We start from the raw sequence: 22,302 nt of genomic DNA, 5'->3' as shown, positions 1-22,302 counted from the left end.
ACAAGGTTTTGGCAAAAGTATTGACGTTATGTTTGGATACATAAAAGCTTTTGAAAGTAAAAATTTTCAAGCGAGATGTAGAAACTAAAACTTGTAAGTATTTTCCTTGAGTAACAAAGTATTTTGAGAAGGCCAGTGCAGCTGTACAAAATGAAATGGAACTCTTGCATATGAAGTACCAGTATGTTTTAGACTCGTAATTGACCAGTTTAGTGATAGATTTAGTCAATTTAGAAGTCTAGAACAGACCATGAAAATAATTAAGTATCCTGATGTAGTAGTCTACAGTAGTTTGGAATTAAATGGTTTCCAATGAATGCAAATTGATGATTTGGAGATGCAACTTGCAGAATTTCAAGACAGTATCTGGGCTCAGGTGTTTGTCGACTTGAGGTCAAAGCTTGAGAATCTGGAAAGGTGCCGCTTGGAGAATCAAGAGGAGTGCCACTACGAATAGGAAATTTGGAGTGCCTGGAACCGACTACCAGACACTTTTAGCACCCTGAAAAATATAGCAATGGCTTTACTCACAATTTTTCCCTCTACATACTTTTGTGAGGCCTTATTCTCAGCGTTAAATAATATCAAAACCAACAAAAGAAACAGATTGATAGATGAAGTTAGTAGCGCTTGCTTGGGCCTGAAGTGTACAAAATACCAACCTTCAATTGAAGATTTAGCCAATGAAATTCAGCAACAAAAAAAGTCACTAATAGGCAGGTTAGTTAAAGAATTCCCCCGCCCCCTCACTTATCTTAGTTCACGGCACCCCACACAAGGTAAATAATATCAAGACCAACAAAAGAAACTGACTGATGGATGAACAAAGAAGTCACTAAGCAGGTAAGTTAAATATTTAGTTTTTGGTTTATTAAATACAACTATATATAACAATTATACATTTATGTTATTTAAACTATAAATATCGCGAAATAATGTTTTTCCCTCAAAGTGACACACTACCTGAGTTATGCTCAGTTTTTTGGCAAAGTTTGGCACACCAAGCTCAAAAGGTTGCCCATCACTGTCCTATGTTAAACTAAGTAGCAAAGAAAGCTACCTTTATAAACTCAAGTCCCACAGAGCCTATGAGTAACCAGAGGAGCTCTGGGTACTAACATAAGCAACATTAAAAGCTTCTCCAGGCCGGAGCTCCAGTGGCGCAATCGGTTAGCGCACGGTACTTATAAAAGCTTCTCTACTTTCTCATTCAAGCGGGTCTGTGGCTCTTCTTAAGTCTTTATCATCCTATCATCATAGCTTTCATACAGAAATACTCTCCTTACAGTTTTATATCTTTCTACTGGAATCCTTAAACATAGCTGCAGATTAATCTTCTTACCTCACTGCTTAGAAACCTTTGATGGAGCCCCACCGACTGACCTCTACCTTTCTTAAATCCTATTCACCACTACTTTTTCTCATGAAACCTCTATTCTTCTAGCCAAACAGTATACTACTTCCTAGAAATGTACCATGTCCATTTGTCTCCCTATGCTTCCTGGTGCATTCCATTTTCTTATCTTTTCTTCAAGGGCTACCTCAGTTCTCAACATCACTAAGTCCCGATGTACTTACTCATTTTACCAGCCAAGTGACTTCGTATATATAGCTCCTGGGCTTATATCTGGTGTCTAGTTGTTTCCCTGACTGGAGAAGGTCTTTGAGCATAGGGTTTTACCTGCACCCAGCACAGTGTTCCATGAGTAACAATGTCCTGAAAACTACCATGTGTATTTTTAAATGCCTCTCATTCTTTGACATTGCTCCCTGTTATCAAAATAAGTTAATATAAAATCTTCCAAATTACTGATTCTAATGCTTATAAAAGTTCTCAGAAACCAAAGTAATAACTTCTTTATATTAATGAGTAATTTACATTCACATAGGAAAATCGTTCAACATAAAAAGATCCCTCAAATTATGTTACTTGTAACACTTTATGGCAAATAATTTAAATCAATGATATATGCTTTAAGTACAAATTACCATAATGTGAATTTCCACCTCTCTCTTTGAAAGCAGTTCCTGAAGGAGTTCTATTGCATCTGGTTGCCAGACACTCCCAACCTATTTGGGAGAAATAAACTCAGATTTTTTCACACTTTCACAAAATAATTCATGAAGTAAATGAAGACACATCAAAAGTAGCAATAAACATATACCATTAGATAGTACAAAATATATAAGCAGTTTTTAGAGAATATCATGGGTGTAAGATAGAAATGATCTTAGGAAACTAGTATTTGTCTGAGCTTCTACCATCATACCCTTTTAAAGCATCTTATGCTTTAGAAATATGTTTTTGAAAAGGCCAATATGCCGAAGTGGTGCTTGTACAATATATTATAATGCCTACAATATGTGTTTTATTACAGAGCTGTGATTGCTATTTTTCACATGTTAAGAGCAAGGAACTGGGGCTTCCTGCTTCCTGCTAACACCATGCCCGTGAGCCACGTGGAAGTGGACCCTGTACCCGTCAGTCCCTGGAACGATGGCACTTCTAGTGACATCTTGACTGCAGAACCACCAGGAACCTTGAGCCAAACCACCCAACTAAGCTACTCCTAATCCCTGACCACAGAAACTGTATGAGATTTTTCAAAAGTTTACTGGTAATTTGGATCACAAGTTTCAGCTTAGTTTTATACAGAAAAGATAATTAATACACAATCCTTTATCTGACTTCCAGCTTCAAATCTATTAAAATTTTATTTGATGAAGGAGTAACACATTTTTACAAGTTTATGCCTTCCCAACTATGAAGATATTATGTCTCTTCATTTATTCAGATGTTTTTATATCCTTCAGTATAATTCTGTAGTTTTCTTCATAAAGTCCCTTTAGCTGTCATATTATTTTATTATTTTTGTTACAACTGAAAGGGATTTCAAATTACATGCTAATTTCTAGAAAATTACTGTTAATAAAAAACAATATTTAAAAATTAATCATGCTACAAATTACTGTTTACTCACAGGTATGGTATGATAGAGCTGACAAGGAATACAAAACTGGGGTGTGTCAGGATATAGCAAAATAGGGTAGAGATGGCATTGTGGGATCTTCTCAGTGAGTCCATGATCTAAATATTGTACCTGAAACAGGACAAATGCAGTTTCTATTTAAAACTTACTATTAAAGCCAAGGGACAGAAGAAACTCCTGTTGTTCTTTTTAAAAAATACATATTAAAAAGATATCTAAATCTGGACTTGAAAAATCAGAAAAAAGCAACATCATATCTCCTCATCCTACAGGGTATTATTGTCTAAATTTTTTTATTACACATAAACCAGAGTATTTTTTTTAATATGTTTTTATTGATCTCAGAGAGGAAGGGGCAGGGAAAGAGAGACAGAAACATCAATGATGAGAGCGAATCATTGATTGGCTGCCTCCTGCAGTCCCCCTTCTGGGGACTGAGCCTGCAAACCGGACGTGTGCCCTTGGTGGGAATCAAACCCGGAACTCTTTCAATCTGCAGGCGGATGCTCCATCCACTGAGCCAAATCTGCTAGGGCTGTTTTTTGTTTTTTTAAACTGGTTCTTACTAGATTTACAAATTCCTTGAGAATAATAAAATTTGCAGAATAATTTATAAATTTTGTTTTGTTCTCCCCCCCCCCCCAAATATGTTAGAAGTACTGATTTACATTTAATAAAGAAATATTTCTCCAATTCTCAGTATTTCTCAAACAATTTCACAGTTTGGGAAACTCTCTATGCAATGCTTCCTTCTTGGGTTGTCTTGGCAATCAGCATTTAAAAAATGAAATACATCACAGAGATGAAAAGTACATCATAGGAAATACAGTCAGTAATCCTATATAATAGAAGCCTAATATGTAAATTGTCCCCTCGGGCGATCATTCGACTGGGAGACCGGGAGTTCAACCACTCGCTATGACATGCACTGACCACCAGGGGGCAGCGCAGAACATGGCGGGTGTCAGTGATGCACTGCGACCTCTCGTTGGCTACCTGGGGGCGGGGGTGACGGGGACAGAGGTGCGATGAGAATGTGGGGTGTCTGCTGAGCTCGCTCTCACTCCCCGCTACCCTCCCCCAGGACTCCAGGGCTCGCGCACCAGGGAAGCCCCTGTGCTCAGGTGCTGGGTACCCACAAGGAGCTCGCCCCACACCCACGTGGCCTCTTCTGGGTGAGCCAGGCTGCAGCTGCTGGGATTGCAGGGGCCGGCCGGACTTCCCATGGGTTTGTGCAGGAGCCAGTATGCAAGGCTGGCTGGGAGAGAGTGTGCTGCCCGCCCAGCTTCCATGTGGTGCTGCTGGGCAGCCCAGAGGTGTCCTCGGCATCTGGCCACACTCACTGCATCTCCTCCATGTGGGGACTCGGGTGCCGTGACTTAGGTGGAGGGGGGCATGAGGGGGCCCTGGGGCCCAGGTGCCACCCAGGGCCCAGAGGTCAGCATGGACCTGCCCTTCCATGCTAGATGCTCGCGCTTTGATCACCAGCCTGGCCTAGGGACCGCACCCATGCACAAATTTCGTGCACTGGGCCTTTAGTATTGTAATAATTAGGTATGGTGTCAGGCCAGTACTAAGTATCAAGGAGAACACTTTGTAAGTTATATAAATATCTTATCACTATGTAATACACCTGAAACTAATATAATATTGCATGTCAACTGTAATTAAAGTGTTTTTTTTAAAAAATGAAAGAGTTGAATAAAAAATATGAGTGTATTACATGTAGTTAGAGTGAGTATGGTTTCATGTAATGTTTATTTCTTCGTCTTTTGTTAATCCTCACCTGAGGATATATTTTCCATTGATTTTTAGAGAGAGTAAGAAGGGAAAGAGGGAGGTGGAGGGAAGGAGAAAGATCAATGTGAGAGAGACACACAGACTGGTTGTGCCGCTACTGAGACAGGGATGGAATCTGCAACCCAGGTAAGTACCTTTGACTGGGAATCAAACCCATGACCCTTCAGTGTGCAGGCTGACGCTCTAACCACTTGACAACACCAGCCAGGGTTTCTTTCTTTCTTTCTTTCTTTTTTTTTTTTTTTTACAAATCACTTTTTTTTTATTAAGGTATTATATGTGTACATATCTTACCCTTGCCCCCCCACCCCACTCCCATATATGCCCTCACCCCCCAGAGTTTTGCGTCCATTGGTTATGCTTATATGCATGCATACAAGTCCTTCGGTTGATCTCTTATCTTCCCCACCTCTCCCTAACGTTCCTGCTGTAATTTGACAGACTGTTTGATGCTTTACTCCCTCTGTATCTATCTTTTTGTTCAACAGTTTATAATGTTCTTTATTATCCATAAATGAGTGAGATCATGTGGTATTTTTCTTTCATTGACTGGCTTATTTCACTCAGCATAATGTTTTCCAATTCCATCCAGGTTGCTGCAAATGGTAAGAATTCCTTCTTTTTTATGGCAGCATAGTATTCCACTGTGTAGATGTACCATAGTTTTCTGATCCAGTCATCTGCTGATGGGCACCTAGGCTGTTTCCAGATCTTAGCTATTGTAAATTGTGCTGCTATGAACATAGGGGTGCATATATCCTTTCTTATTGGTGTTCCCAGTTTCTTAGGATATATTCCTAGGAGTGGGATTACTGGGTCAAACGTTTATTTCTTAATGTCAATCATAGGTTAAACTTTGAAAGATATCAGGTTGGGAAAGAACCAAGATGGTGGCACAGGTAAACACCTTTACTTGCTGCCTCTCACAACCACATCAAAATTACAACTAAAAGGCAGAACAACTACCACCCAGAACCGTGGGAAAGCTGGCTAAGTGGAAGTTCCACAACTAGAGAGGTGAAGAAAGCACATTGATACTGGTAAGAGGTGCGGAGGTGTGGAAAGGGCTGGCACCTGGATGTGCTGCTCTTTTAATCGGGAGGGAGATATAAGCACCCGCTTGCTCTGAACTCCAGTTCCAGGCAAGACTCTGGGGGACCGAGACACATAAGGGGAGAAACTGGACTGTCTGGCATCGGGACAGGAATGCGAGGGCGGCTTTCTCTTAGAGGTGCTCACAGCGATAACTGTTCCTGCATGGGAGCGTGGGATGTGGAGACCTAAGGGCTTCTCTGGTGCAGGGCTGACTGGCAGCCATTGCTGTTTGCTCTGCCCTGGTGATTCCCAGAGACCCCACCCCACCCAATTTACAACCCACCCATGCTGTGTGCATCGGCTTTTGCATATGAATGGCCTGCCCTTTCTCTGCCTAAAAACTGTCAAACTGCAGCTGGGTCAGAGAGCCCCAGAGTTTCCAAAACAAGGCCCAAGGCTCGGCAGCAGCAGCCTGCCTTGCTTCACAGCTGGGCCTCATGTGGGAACTTCCAAACCCCAAACTAAGAGGAGAAATCTGCAGATCTCACTGTAGCTCCTGCTGGGTGGTCTGCGGCAGTGGCTGACCTTGCACCTCCTTGGAGATCCAAGAGCGAGTGTATCAGTGGTCAGAGTGAGACCATACTGGACTACAACTCTTCACGTCCATAAGAGACACACTCAAGGGGCAGACTCAGTGAGCACCAAAGCCCCACTGAAGCAAGTCCAGCCCCATAAGGGTGTCTCCTGCACAACAGATCTTCCAGTGTAGATACAGCTGGTCATCACAGCCAATTGGCCTAGAGGTCAATTCCTCCCAGTGATACCAACAGCAATCAAGGCTTAACTACAATGAGACTGTGCACACAGCCCACAAAGGGGTGCACCAAGAGCGTCCACCTTAGGTGACTGGGGAGGCTGAGCTACTGGGCACTATAGGACACCTAGCACACAAGGCCACTCTATCAACTCAAGGAGACTTAGCAGCTACTCAGTACATAGAAACAAACACAGGGAAGCAGCTAAAATGTGGAGACAAAGAAGTCACAAATGAAAGAAATGGATGAAAGCAAAATACTGGATATAGAGTTCAAAATCACAGTTATAAGGTTACTCAAGAATCTTCTAGAAACCTCCGAGAAATTTAGTGAGACCCTCAAGGATATGAAAAAGGACCAATCAGAAATTAAGCATATATTGACTGAAATAAAGAATAATATACAGAGATTCAACAGCAGACTAGAGGATCCCAAAAATCAAGTCAAAGATTTGAAATACGAAGAAGCAAAAAACACCCAACTGGAAAAGCAAAAAGAAATAAGAACCCAAAAATATGAAGATAGTGTAAGGAGCCTCTGGGACAACTTCAAGCATATCAACATCTGAATTATTGGGGTGCCAGAAGAGAGAGAGCAAGATATTGAAAACCTATTTGAAGAAATAATGACAGAAAACTTCCCACACCTGGTGAAAGAAATGGACTTACAAGTCCAGGAAGCGCGGAGAACCCCAAACAAGAGGAATCCAAAGAGGACCACACCAAGACACAGCATAATTAAAATGCCAAGGGCAAAAGACAAAGAGAGAATCTTACAAGCAGCAAGAGAAAAACAGTTACCTACAAGGGAGTACCCATAGGACTGTCAGCTGATTTCTCAACAGAAACTATGCAGGCCAGAAGGGAGTGGCAAGAAATATTCAAAGTGATGAATAGCAAGAACCTACAACCAAGATTACTCTACCCAGCAAAGCTATCATTTAGAATTGAAGGTCAGATAAAGAGCTTCACAGACAAGAAAAAGCTAAAGGAGTTCATCACCACCACACCAGTATTATATGAAATGCTGAAGGATAGTCTCTAAGAAGAGGAAGAAAAAGGTAAAGATAAAAAATTATGAACAAAGTGACAACAAATACATATCTATTAACAAGTGAACCTAAAATCAAATGAATAAAAAACCTGATGAACAGAATGGACTGGTGAATGTAATAGAATCAGGGGCATGGAAAGGGAGCAGACTGACAATTCTCAAGGGGGGGAGGGGTTGTGGGGGGTGCGGGAAGAGATTGGACAAAGAGCTTACATCTAAGGACGAGGTCAGTGGCGGGAGCTGGCGGGGGGGGAGGGGGGAGAAGGCCTGGAGTGGGGTGGGAACTGGGTGGAGGGGAGCTATGGGAGGATAAAAGAGGAACATCTGTAATAATCTGAACAATAAAGATTTTTTTAAAAAGAGAAAGATATCAGGTTAAGGAATGAAATGTGTATTGTGTATACTTGAAAGGTTAAAATGATCACAGGAAAATAAAAGTGATGATTAAAGTATTAAAATACTTTGAAATTAATTTTCAAAACAGAAAAAATAAATTTACCACCATCTTATTTACTTTGATTCCATATATATAAAATTCATGAATTATAATAAATTAGTAAAAGTCAATTTCAGTTCACTTTTGTATTAAAAAGGGGTTATCTAAACAATTCAAATGTATGTGAAAATGAACTCATATACATATAAGTATATGAATCTGTAAGTATTCATAAGCTTAAATAGTCACCCCAAATTTGAAACCACTTTATTTCTATTGAACCCATTCAAAGCTTGTAGTCCAGTAGAAAAAACAGAAGATTTAAATCAGAAATTTAGAAATCAGATGCTAAATTTCAATTTTCCTATTAGTAAAATAGAAATAACCTATATCTACAAACATGAATGCACATATGTGAAAGAATCTTATAAAACCAGAAGTGCTATGTAACTATTAGGTATCGTCATCAAATAGATGATAAAACCCATGAAAATAAAAAGGAAATTTTCCTCCCCTCCTAAAATTGAAATTTTAAAGTGCTGAATGGCTCATGATTTAGTTGCTTTGCTTTGTAAATACATTATTAAAATGGAAGTATTCTTATGTATCTTTTTATATACACATTTTTTCAAACTATACAGCTCTTTTTAAAGCTGTTGTATGAAATTCAAGTGCTATATCTCAGTATTCTGAAAGTAACCATTATCCTGATAGGGCAAATTAACTGGGCTGTAAATGAATTTGCTAAGGAAATATGTAATATACTAGAAAACAAGCTGTTTTTACTTGACATCATGTTTACAAACAGAGCTTCCAATGACAAATAAGTGGTACCATTAAAGTACTAGTGGCCAAATCTCTACCTGGAAATATTTTTTGGTTATTCAGGTTAATACTTATACTTAAAAAAAAAACACAGAAGAAAATACAAAATAAAAACAAAAATTCTTATCACAAATAAATATGTAATACATTGACCAGTCTTCCTATAGGATTGAATGCATTAAAAATGTTTTTATCAAACTTTCATGTATTTAGATTTAAAAGACCACTTAATGTTATAGCATTTAAGCTTTAAAATAGTTACAAAAGAATATCAGACTTACCCTGATAGTGCCACCAACGACTTCGATTACCTTGCCTCTATACCACATAGTATCTGATCCTCTTACTGCACAGGCTTCTCCCTTTTTCCAGAAATAAGGCTCCAAAAGACCAAGGCATTTTAAATTACTTTGAATTTCATTCATCATTTTTATTAGCTCAAATTCTGAAGAAATTATTAAAAATAGAAAGTACTTAGGAAAATTCCTACCATTTTCAAAGTAAGTCATCACTAACCTTTAATAATTTTATCATTTAGATAACATTATAAAGAATTAAAAATCAGTCACCATATATAAGAGCTTTAACAAAAATCTAATTCAGTCAGTAGCTTCTATATGTTTCAAAACATACCACTGACTAACAGCATGTAAAGAATTATTCTGCTCTCTAGTCGTAAGTATAAGCATTCTTTTGGGAGTGCAAGAATCATGAAAAACTCTAGTTATGTACCAGAGAGCATAATATAAAGGAACTCCTTTAAGATGTTATTTTGTTAGCACATCTAAGTAAAATAGAACATAGTTATGTATTATTACTTGATGCTGAGATACAGCAGAATGTTAGGATATAAAATTAAAATTCTAATGCTATTTATTGCTAATTGACCCATTATTTCCAGAGTAAATACATATCCCCATAACTGATAGCATAGAACACAGGCTCTGAAATTAGTTTCCTTAATAGTTCTACCACGTTAGTTGAGTGATCTTGGTAGTTCCTTTACCCCCCAAATCTGTTTGTTCTTCTGTGAACTGGGTGTAATAGTGCTTACCTGCATTATCAGGATTGTGGGGCAATAGATGTAAAGTGTGTAGTACACTGCCTGGCACATTATAGTCAAGCAGTTTTAACTATGACTATGTACACATGTCTGGATTAACTACTAGTGCTAGAGGTCTCAAACATTGTTCACATCTTCTAGAAGGGTTTCTTGCCTCTAGAATAGCCAACTACACAGATTTATTTGGTTTTTCAAATTAAAAAATAATATTTAGGAGATCAACAAATGAAACAAAAATTTAAACAAATTCATAGCCACCATCACCTTATCCATAGGTGGACTTACTATGGAACTAAAAGAGATTAAGTCACGCTAGAGTTGTTGGGAGTTATAAAGTACTAGAGGCCCAATGCACAAAATTTGTGCATGGCGGGGGGCGGGGGGGAGTCCCTCAGCCCAGCCTGCACCCTCTCCAATCCGGGACCCCTCGGGGGATGTCTGACTGCCAGCTTAGGCCCGGCCTAAGCTGGCAGTAAGGCATCCCTCTCACAATGTAGGACCGCTGCCTCCTAACCGCTTGCCTGCCTTCCTGATTTCCCCTAACTGCTTCTGCCTGCCAGCCTGATTGCCCCCAACTGCTCCCCTGCCAGCCAAGCTGCGGGACCCCGAGGCCTCACTGAGTGGAGCAGCCATCAGGCCCCTTCTCCGCTGTGCACATGACCATCTTGTGGCGGCCATCTTGTGATGACGTCGCATGAGGGTGTTACGTGACACCATCTAGGCTTTTCTTATATAAGATTCTGGACATGACTAGGTTGTAGAAAGGAAGAACTTGTACGTAAGCTTAAGGAGATCTCAGAAAAGCCTGAATATTCATTCTCAAAGGGCCCTGAATCTCTAGTCATTTGTGGTAATTTCTTTTCACATTCTAAATGAATATAAAATTTTATATTCTTTTTTCTTAGAGCCTCCAAACTTGCATAAGTACCTTTTAAAAGAATTATCCCCTTAAGATGTGTGGAACCTGGAACCACCACCATGCTTGCTTGCTTGCTTGCTTGCTTGCTTATTTATGTATTTATTTATGTATTTATTTATTTATTTATTTATTTCACCATGCTTATTTTAAGCTTAATGTCTATTCCCAATGTCTCAATAAATGGTTGTTATGTGCTAGGCATTGTGAAAAGCACTTTGCATTTATTCTTTCATTTAACCCTCACAAAACCCCAGTGAAAATGAGGTTGGAAGAGGTTAAATATTGTCCAAAGTATTTCAATCCATGTCTATCTTACTAGCTAGGACTTATACTGATGAATCCTACATAACATAAAAGATCTTACCTGACAACTTAGGCACCACAAATACTGTTCCATCATCACCAATGCAACTGACTACTGCCTCAAATACTTTCATATTAGGAATAACTGGTGGTTTATAGCATCCAGGGGTTCTTGGTTCTAAAATGTTCTCCTTAAATGCAGACACCTTGTGTTCACTGATAATATCAGCAGCTTTTTTGTCAGGGTCAAAGTTAATTTTAATACACTTAGTAACCATTGAATCTTCTTGTTTCAGGGGGATTTCCAGAGGCTTCTCAGATAATGAATGGCTGTTATCTAATTTATTAATTCTGTAACATCCAAAAAAGAATACATCTAAACATGAGCAATAAAAAGTTCTGGAGAAAACAATATAAACAGAACCCTTCTAATATAAAATTTGCTGTAGTCTAGTCTAATTTGTTACATGAAAGGAACATAATTTAAGTTATAATGAAAATTACTTGAAATTATGAATGAGCATAATAAAAAAGGAATGATTTCACTTAAATGTTCTATAATCTCATATTACATGCTATTCTCTCTTCAAATCTCATAAGTACATCTTAAGTATTACAAGTCAACTAGATGTCCATGGGAAATAAAACACCTTCATGTTGGTTCTAATTTAGTTCACATATACACGTGGCAAGTTATCAACATTCATAAAATAACACAAAAGATAATATGAGTCTCTTAAAAATATAGCACTATTCAGATTAAATGTTAATGGTAATATGCTATATACACTCCATTTTTAAAATTTCCTGTTATTCCCTTACAATTATAAAAAAGTATGTTTACAAAAAAGAATCCTAGAAGGAGATATTAGCATTGCTTATATTAGCAGAATTTATAGCAGATTTTTGTTTCATCTACTTTCCTGTATTTTCTTTTAAAGGAAGTAAGCATTGATAAAGTTACATAATTTCGCACCTTCCACAGCTCTCTTACAGTCCTCAGCCTTGAGACAGCTGGTAGTTTCAGTTCCATAAAAGCAGATACTATCTATCAGTGTTATTAATTTGCCCAGCATTGTTCATTTTAACATTTCTTTATCAGGAATTGCTTTAGTCTAAAGTCAGTGAACCAGAAGAGACACACGTGGGACTAAAGATGCAGGGGCAGCTGCAGGCCACTGCCCAGCATTAGGTTAGCACCTAGCAGGCATGGCTGACCACCTTATGACCCATTTCATTTCTGATTTTTCATTCTCCTTCCTTTTCATCAGGACTGAAGTCCAAATAAGAGAACATGTAATAATATAGTATAAAAAAAGAGATTTGGCCATGCATAGTACAAAGTGGCTACTTGGAACATCTATAGTAATAAAAGCATAATATACTAATTAGACTGGACAGCTGAACAACCTTCCGGACGTCATTCCAGACATCCTTCCAAATGAAGCTGCTGTAGCGGGGGCCGAGGCAGAGGTGGTTAGGGGCAATCAGGCAGGCAGGCGAGAAGTTAGGGGCAATCAGGCAGGCAGGTGAGTGGTTAGAGGCGATCAGGCAGGTAGGCAAAGTGGTTAGGGGCGATCAGGTAGGCAGGCAGAGTGGTTAGGGGCGATCAGGCAGGCAGGCAGGCAGGCAGAGGTGGTTAGGGGTGATTAGGCAGACAGGCGAGCAGTTAGGGACGATCAGGCAGGCAGGCGATGGTTATGGACGATCAGGCAGGCAGGCGAGTGGTTGGGGCGATCAGGCAGGCAGGCAAGCAGTTAGGAGTGATCAGGCAGGCAGGCAGAGTGGTTAGGGGTGATCAGGCAGGCAGGCGAGTGGTTGGGGTGATCAGGCAGGCAGGCGAGTGGTTAGGGGTGATAAGGCAGGCAGGTGAGTGGTTAGGGGCGATCGGGCCTAAACTGGCAGTCAGACATCCCCTGAGGGGTCCTGGGTTGTAAGAGGGTTCAGGCCAGTCTGAGGGACCCCCTTGCACGAATTTTGTGCACCGGGCCTCTAGTACATCAATAATTTCCATAGACCTCTACATCTAGAAGGAGAGAGAGTAAGGAAGCTAGGGCTATTGCAATATCATGATCATTCTCCCCATGGACCAAAAGTACTTTAACTGCGAAAGACGTACCTGAAAGGATCTTTAAATGTAAATATTGTTCAATTACATTTTTTGTTACCCATTTCTGTTTCACAAAAACACATTTTTGGTGTATACCAGAATTGTCAACATAAAGCTTAAACATTTCTGTCTAAGCCAATGAAGCCAAAGGGTACAGATCTGGTACCCACTATACCATCCGCTCATCTCCTTTCTTTTGGTTTGGAGTATAAATGCCAAAGCAAAGGGAAAAGTAGAGAAGCAAACATGTCAGTTTAAAGAGGGGTTTAAATAGGCAAGAGCTGATGGGGTCGAATAAAGGAATTGGCAATCATGAAGGAATCTGTTTCTGAGCTAGCTCCTTGGGGTTATTTTATATATCATTTTAAAGAGCAAACAAGATGCAATTAGGTTTGAAAGCACACAGACATGAAAGCATACAGGTAAATAAGAAGCCTTCATCACAAACTGATGTAAAAAAAGAGAAAGTCCATACCTCCTTTCTCTCAAGGCCAAGCCCTTTTTAATCAAATATTTAGAGACATCAACACGCTCTCCTTTTTCATTTCTGCAAAAAATTTTCACTGGTAATGGCCATGTCGTGTCGTTTTCCTAGTGGTTTAAGAGCAGACTAAGTGTGAGACACAAAAATGAAATCTCCTACACAATATACTTTTTTTGTTTTTTGTTAATCCTCTCCTGAGGATATGTTTCTATGTTTAGGGAAGCCCTCTAAGAGGAGATGGGGCGTGAGGGCAAGGGATAGAGGAAGAGAAGGAGGGAGGGAGGGAGAGGGAGAAGGAGAGGAAAAGGGAGATGAATGGAGAGGAAGAAAGAGAGAGAGCGCGTGTGAGAGCGGGGAGGGGAGGGGAGGGGAGGGGAGGGGAGGGGAGGGGAGGGGAGGGGAGGGGAGGGGAGGGGAGGGGAGGGGAGGGGAGGGGAGGGGAGGGGAGGAGAGGAGAGGAGAGGAGAGGAGAGGAGAGGAGAGGAGAGGAGAGGAGAGGAGAGGAGAGGAGAGGAGATGGAATCTGCAACCCAGGAATTTCTTGACCAGGAATCAAAACCGAGACCCTTTAGTGCACGTGCTGACACTCTAACCACTGGGCAATGCTGGCCAGAGCTACACAATATACTTTTCACAGGCATTTCTTCCACATTTCTCCAAGCTAGAAAGGCAATTCCCAGGCAAGTACTTTTTTTTCCCCACCCCAGAGAGGGGAGTGGGGAGCGTTATATCATCAGTTATAAGTTCTCTATTCTCCAAAACTCTGCAAATTATAGATTGAAATATATTTTTCCAGTTGTGGCTTATTTTTACTATAAAAAGCAAAAGAACTACAAAAAATATTTTGTTTCATATAAATCATAAAAATGAAGAAAGTACACACAGAAACAAAAGTAACATGGGAAAATTACTTCTATATGAGAATTCTGATTATTAATGCGATAAAAGGTATTAGAAAATGTAGAGGCAGAGTATTTTTTAATGTTCTAAAAAGATATATCATATATATATATATATATATATATATATATATATATACTCTTCTTAAATCCATACTCACACACACACTTTTTATGAAATAGTTTACCTGACTTCATTAGAAGCCCAACTAAAGTTTCCAGTTTGAAAGAATATCAAAAGGCTTCAGAAATACACTCTAGCACACATAAATTGTTTTGTAGCATGCAAATTATCAACTCAAGAATATTAAATGCTTTGATTCATTCATATGGTCATTTACGTTACATCTATTACCAAACAGGTATTATACCTTAAAATAAGACCAAGAATGTTTGCAAAAAAAATCAGTTTGCTGTTATTTTGTCAACAAGAAAATACATGGAATTGTAAAAAACATCAATGAAATAATCAGTACATATCTATTGGAACCCCATTGCACACCTGTAAGATTATAGTTGCTACAGCTCCAGTTAAGTACAATGAAAGACAGTCACAAGCTGTTGCTGTCCACTTGTCACTCCCACCAGTTGGTCTAAAACAAAAAATGACAACTTGTTTTGTAACAGCATAGGACACAAAAATAAAATAACCACCAGGTACAGATGTATTTCAATCAACTGCATATGTAGTAAAGCAATTAATTTAAACATGGATTTGTGTTTTTCTTCCCCATTTCATAGCCTTTTGTTCATCCCTCTATTCCAATGATGAGATAGTTCTTTGTGGGTAAGATAAAAAGAGGTTGGATAAATCAGTAACTTTAAATGGTCCATTAGGTTTTTATAATAACACTAGTGGCCCAGTGCACGAAATCGCATGCCGTCGGCTGCCTGCCACTTTTGTGGGAGCCACCGGGAGCCATGCTGCTTCTGCAGGAGCCGGCGGGAGCTGCACCACTTTTGCGGGAGGGGGGGGCGAGCCGTGGCCACCCACGGGAGCCAGGAGGGAGGGACCAAGAGGTGCTCTATGCATCTCCTGGTGACCGGTTGGACATGCAGCCCCACTCACCTGCACATGCCTGCTGTGCACGCAGCCTCCTGCTGAATGGTCATTACGCGTGAAGGCATAACAACCATTTGCATATTAGCCTTTTATTATATAGGATTGAAAGGGTTTTGGGATATTTAGCGTTATTTTTGAACAGATTTGTACTATTCCTATTTGTGCTATCTGAAAAATGTACACATACATATATATTAGAGGCCCGGTGCACAAAATTTGTGCATGCGGGGGGGGGGGGGTGTCCCTCAGCCCAGCCTGCACCCTCTCCAATCTGGGACATCCCTCTCACAATCCAGGACTGCTGGTTCCCAACTGCTCGCCTGCCTGCCTGCCTGCCAGCCTGATCACCCCCTAACCACTTCCCTTCCAGCCTGATCGACACCTAAATGCTCCCCTGCTGGCCCAATTGCCCAACTCCCCTTCCCTGCCAGCCTGGTCACGCCTAACTGCCCTCCCCTGCTGGTCCGGTCGCCCCTAACGGCACTCCCCTGTAGGCCATCTTGTGTCCACATGGGGGTGGCCATCTTGTGTGTTGGAGTGATAGTCAATTTGCATATTACCTCTTTATTATATAGGATATCTTTCAGCCAAGTAACAGTAATCGGCTAAATGGATTTGCTTCAAATTAGGGAGAAAATGCTACAATCCCAAATTATGAGCTTCCCTACATAATGGTTAACTGCAGGTAGTACACCAAAGCACCAAGAAAATGATCCCCCCCACAGGCTTTAATTAAAGATGGATCTGCTACCCCATAGTGAATAGTAGATAAGTCTTACCTAGCAATAGCTAATGACTCTTTTTAACCTCTGTAAGAAAGGCCAATTAGTTTTTTGGCAACATTGTTGCTTCAGTGACTAGGTAATCTGATTTTTGTCAACAGGAGATAGAAATCCAAATATTTATGTGGCACCTGTTTTTTAAGAAAACGTTGATAAATAGTTCAAAAATTTAAAAACTTTCTGTAGGCCAAATACATGATGCACATTACTTGAATCTGGCCCACAAACTGCAAACTACAACCTGACATAGAGATACGCTTTCAAATTTACAAATAATGAATTAGAAAGAACAGCCTGGATGTTAAAAAACAATATTTGAATTTCAAACCAATTAGATGAAATCTGACAGGAATAAATGTAAAACTGTATTTTGGTGAAAAAACAACAACACACAAATGATTTAAGTGTATAGAAAGCTATAGTTTCCTAGTAAGTTCCAGCAAATAAGAGCAAGTGTCACTCCTATGAAGCCCCGCGATGTGGAAAGCCCATGTGAACACATCAAAGCCATCTTGCCCTCCAGGTCAGCGCTGGGTCTTTGGTTGTAAACTCTGATTTGTTTCAGCTGGCGATATCTCCTTCTTTGGGGGAGACGGGGCATGATAATTCTGACAGTCAACAAACAGAGACTGATGTGCTTGGAAATGTCTATACTATCATTGTAAAACAAAGTAAAATGGAGTTACAACTCAGATCATTGGGCTTTTTACTAATATTCACAAAGTCTATGCAAGTTCAATAAAAACTGCTTAAGAAATTCAATCTAACTCACCTCCACAAAATACAAATTTAAATACACTATGCTAACCAAATGTAATTTAAAGAATCACATTTAGCCCTGACCGGTTTGGCTCGGTGGATAGAGTGTCGGCCTGCGGACTGAAGGGTCCCAGGTTCGATTCCAGTCAAGAGCATGTACCTTGGTTGCGGGCACATCCCCAGTAGAGAGTGTGCAGGAGGCAGCTGATTGATGTTTCTCTCTCATCGATGTTTCTAACTCTCTATCCCTCTCCCTTCCTCTCTGTAAAAAATCAATAAAATATATATTTTTAAAAAGAACCACATTTATAGTTTTAGTGAGAACTGCTCAGAATGCACCTGAAATAATTCTTCCAACTTAAACCAGAAAACATTTGGAGAAGCAGGAGAAATCTAAAAATCATGTTATTTTAGGATTAATTGACAAAACTGTAGTAGCCTGGAAGAAAAAATAGTCTTAGTGGAATGTGGTATCGACCTTTCCATATCTGATGGTTAGAAGAGTCAAGAGGTTGGTTTGTGAGACAAAATAAGGATGCGTGGAAGACATAAGGAGACCAACTGCAACGCAGCGTAAGGAGGTATCAGAAACTGGAGTTGCCTAACAGACAAGTTCCCTTGAGGGTAAATACGCTCCACAGCACTGGAAGTTTTCCAGCAGGTCTTGAATGTATATGTACTAGGACAGGTGTAAAAGAAATTACTGTCATGACACCTCTAAGTTGGATTCCAAGCCTAAGATTCTATAATTCTTGTTACAAAGACACTATAGCTTTATTGCCATGGATTTATCAATGAAGGAAAGTCTCTAAGAATCAGGAATTTGCCACTTCTTTATTGTTCAGAAAGAAGTCTGAGGATAATTAGACACATGCTAAGTGCTCCTGTGACTACTTTCTAGCCTGGGAAAACCATAAAATTCGGGTCAACACTGAGACTTATGAGAGCCATATTGAGTTTTACCAAATATTTCCTCTTTAATTATTTATTCAGAACAGACTGTATTTTGCTATATCCCTTTAAGCTATATCTTATTTATAGATTTTTCTTAATACCTGAAGATTATCTGAATATTTTCTTTAAAATCTGGTGAATTCACCTTTAAAAAGTTATTATGATAATTTCCAAACATATTCAAAAGCATAGAGAATATAAAAAATCTGATGTATCTATCACTCAGCTTCAACAATTATAAATACATGACCAATTTTATTTCATTTATACTTCTATATACCCTAATCCCTGATTATTTTTAACCAAGTCCCAGACATAACATTTTATTTGAAAATATTTGTTTGTATTTCCAAAAAAGTATTTTTAAACAAACTTAATCACAGTATTATCTCATCTAAAACATTTAATAATCTTATATAATAAAAGGCTAATATGCAAATCAACCAAAAGGCAGAATGACCGGTCGCTATGATGCACACTGACCACCAGGGGGCAGACACTCAACATAGGAGCTGCCCCCTGGTGGTCAGTGTGCTCCCACATGGGGAGCGCTGCTCAGCCAGAAGCCGGGTTCATGGCTGGCCAGCACAGCAGCAGTGGCAGGAGCCTCTCCCACCTCCACGGCAACGCTAAGGATGTCGGACTGGGCCTAAGCCATTAGTCGGACATCCCCCAAGGGCTCTGGGACCCCCCACCCTGAGTGCATGAATTTCATGCACCGGGCCTCTAGTTCTTTAATATAAACCATTCAGATGGTGGTTATTTTTTTCTGATGATTCCAAAAGACTGAATTGGTAAACAAAGTCCATATATCGTGAATGGGTGATATGTATGATTGTCCCTTTCATCTCTTTCCCTTGCAACTTTCTGTCGAAGAAACTGAGTCATTTGTCTGGTAGTTTCCATGTTCTGAACTTAGCTGCTTGCATTGCCACAGTGTCTTAACATGTTCCTTGTATTTCCTTTCAATTCATAGTGAGGTCTAGACTCTTGATCAGATTCAGGCTTGTATTTTTTTCCCCCAGCAACACTATTCATAGGTGGTACCGTGTACTTCTATCAGGAAGTACACAATGTCTGATTCTCTTTTTGTGATGTTAGTAGAACTGTTAACTGTCGTCTAGATTCCCTTCTGTGTTTATTTGGGTTATAAAATGATGCCATTCTAATGATGTCACTCTTCCTTTGTTAATTGGAATATTTATAAAAAATAACTTTATAAGTTGAACTGTAGATCATATAGGAAAAGCAAGACAAAAGCTCATTTCCCTTATTCACCACTTTTTGGAATAATGAAGTGATTCCCTAAAATCCTCTAAAAGTAACCAATGAGGTTTTGTTTTTTTGTGTTTGTTTTTAAATCACTTTATACTTAGGGATTTAAACATATCAAATGCTTTACCAATTACCATTATCCTACTGATGCTCAAACTGTCCCATCTTTGGTCAGTGAGTTATTCAGGTTGGCTGAATTCTTTTGTCATAATCCCAATAATCCTTTATAGCTTTCTTGCTTTTTGCTATGACAAGATATTCTAGGCTCATATTGTACATTTCCTGCCCCAGACCTAGAATTGAACATTTTCCCAAAGAGCATCAATTTCTGTTGAGGGAAATGGCATTTGGAGGCCTCAATTTGCATATCAGCATAGCTCATGACTTGGGCCTTCATGTTATAAGGCTAGAAAAGGTGTTTTTGTTTGTTTTTAACAATGAAAACACCTCAAGAGTTTCTGTTGATATTTCTAATTCAAAATCAGGAGTACAAGGTAAGTTAACCTTAGTCTTACACCTTTATCATCTGTACACCAGACCAGTTCTTAACAATATGTACGTAATTACTATTTTGACTTACCCCACAATACATGCACAGTAGATTCCACAACATTACAACCCACTTTTAATGAAAACAACTGATGATTGCGGGTAGGGAGGAGTTACTTTTTTGTTCTTAGGTTATATTCTGGTAAGACTGTATAGTCAACTTACTGTGTTTTAAGTGTTTTTGAAGAAGTTCCTCTCTGAAAGTCTATGCCATGGTATATACAGATAGTGAATTACATTTTTCTTACCATTTTACTGATTTGTTTATATAACATATTAATATAGTTCCAATATAAAATCAATATTGTTAGTAACCTCTTTTTGCTTTTCCCCAACATTTTATTTGAAGTACTTACTCCTAGTTAATACCAATAAGACAAACAGAAAGTTTATTCAAGTTTTCATAGGTACTCTACTTTCTCCCCTCATTTTTGAAATTGTGTCATATTTACTTTGCATGCTCTACTGTTTCCCTAATAATTATAATTTAATCATAGTTATGAGGTAAAATAAGTGTAATGTTCACCACCAGTCCTTATTTCATAATCTCTCATATCTTTTTACCTAAAGCTTGTTCTCTTACAGATTCCTCTGGAACAACACTACTGGTCATATAGTCTTGAAGGTCAGTTTGGTTGGCCTGCCACTTTCTTTTGAGTATTTAAAAAATGTTACTGCAGTATCTTCTGACATAAAGTGTTGGTGATGACAGTGTGATTTTGCTTCTTTTAAAAGTTCAATATTTTTACTAGATAATCTCTCAATGTTGACATTCCTGATTTCCCTTTCAATATATAGTTTTAAATTGTCTTTTATTTTAGAAACACTTTCTTGAATTGGGTTTTTAGCATTTGGTTCTATTTCTTTTAGTTTTCTTCTTTGAAATTCCTATTATATATATGTTAAGTCTTTCTTTTTTGTCAATTTAGGTATCTTTTGTTTCCTTTTGAATCCTTTGGATTTTTTTTTTTAATATATTTTATTGATTTTTACAGGGAGGAAGGGAGAGGGATAGAAAGCTAGAAACGTCGATGAGAGAGAAACATCGACCAGCCGCCTCCTGCACACCCCCCACCAAGGCATATGGCCTTGACCGGAATCGAACCTGGGACCCTCCAGTCCGTAGGCCGACGCTCTATCCACTGAGCCAAATCGGTTTCGGCGGATTTTTTTTTTTTTTAATTTCAAATATCTGTCCTTATCTTGTATTTATCTAAGGCATTGTTTATTGTGTATTTGCATTTTTTCTAGATTAGTCTACATTTCTGATAGAATTTTCTTTTCAAATTCTTTCCTGAGTGTTATCTTTTTCAAATCATCCTTTTTCTTTTTAAAAATCTTTATTGTTGAAAGTATTACATGTCCTCCTTTTCCCCCCATTAACCTTGTCTAACCCACCTTCCCCCCTCCCCACTCCAGGCCTTCACCACCCCAAATCATCCTTTTTCTGTAATACATCTTATTTCTGAGTTTTTCTAATTGTTTTATGTTGTTCTTCACAGTGTCTATCCTTTACAAAAAGTTTTAGTTCGCCAAAACCGGTTTGGCTCTGTGGATAGAGCATCGGTCTGCGGACTGAAAGGTCCCAGGTTCCATTCTGGTCAAGGGCATGTACCTTGGTTGCGGGCACATCCCCAGTAGGGGGCGTGCAGGAGGCAGCTGGTCGATGTTTCTCTCTCATTGATGTTTCTAGCTTTCTATCCCTCTCCCTTCCTCTCTGTAAAAAATCAATAAAAATATATTAAAAAAAAGTTTTAGTTCATTCTGAAATGTCAGATTATAGTTTATTATATTGTAAGCATGTCATTTTTGGCTCCTTATTCCTTTTTTTTTTGGTTAATCCTCACCAGAGGATTTTTTTTTCCCCATTGATTTTTAGAGAGAGTGGAAGGGAGGAAAGGAGAGAGAGAGAGGGAGAGAGAGAGAGAAACATCAATTCGGGAGACACACTGATTGTTGCCTCCCACACATGTCCCAACCAGGGCCAGGGATTGAACCTGTAACCCAGGTACATGCCCTTGACTAGGAATAGAACCATCAACCCTTCGGTGTCCAGCCGATGCTCTAACTACTGAGCCACTGGCCCTTATTCTTTTTCCTCATAATAATTTGCATGGAATTCAACTGTAACTCTTGCTTTTGATCATGTTTTAAGTAAAATACACTCTCCTGTGCTTAGGAGAAGGGG

At 39.2% G+C, this 22,302-nt stretch overlaps 1 protein-coding gene across 1 annotated transcript in view; it reads right to left on the bottom strand.

Annotated features, from left to right (window-relative positions):
* The window catches only part of RNF17 (ring finger protein 17), a 178,594-nt gene that overhangs the window by 27,862 nt on the left and 128,430 nt on the right, over positions 1 to 22,302 (bottom strand). Inside the window, exons 23-28 of the mRNA XM_054718710.1 lie at positions 15,235 to 15,325; positions 13,825 to 13,940; positions 11,301 to 11,590; positions 9,236 to 9,399; positions 2,982 to 3,101; positions 1,990 to 2,070 (exon numbers count right to left, since the gene is read on the bottom strand). Coding sequence (XP_054574685.1) covers positions 1,990 to 2,070; positions 2,982 to 3,101; positions 9,236 to 9,399; positions 11,301 to 11,590; positions 13,825 to 13,940; positions 15,235 to 15,325 — 862 coding nt within the window. The remainder of the gene's footprint in view (positions 1 to 1,989; positions 2,071 to 2,981; positions 3,102 to 9,235; positions 9,400 to 11,300; positions 11,591 to 13,824; positions 13,941 to 15,234; positions 15,326 to 22,302) is intronic.

Source organism: Eptesicus fuscus, chromosome 7 (assembly GCF_027574615.1).
Source record: "Eptesicus fuscus isolate TK198812 chromosome 7, DD_ASM_mEF_20220401, whole genome shotgun sequence".
Lineage (NCBI taxonomy): Eukaryota > Metazoa > Chordata > Mammalia > Chiroptera > Vespertilionidae > Eptesicus > Eptesicus fuscus.
The sequence above is the reverse complement of the archived record's forward strand: the minus strand, read 5'-3'. Positions and strand labels throughout refer to the sequence as shown.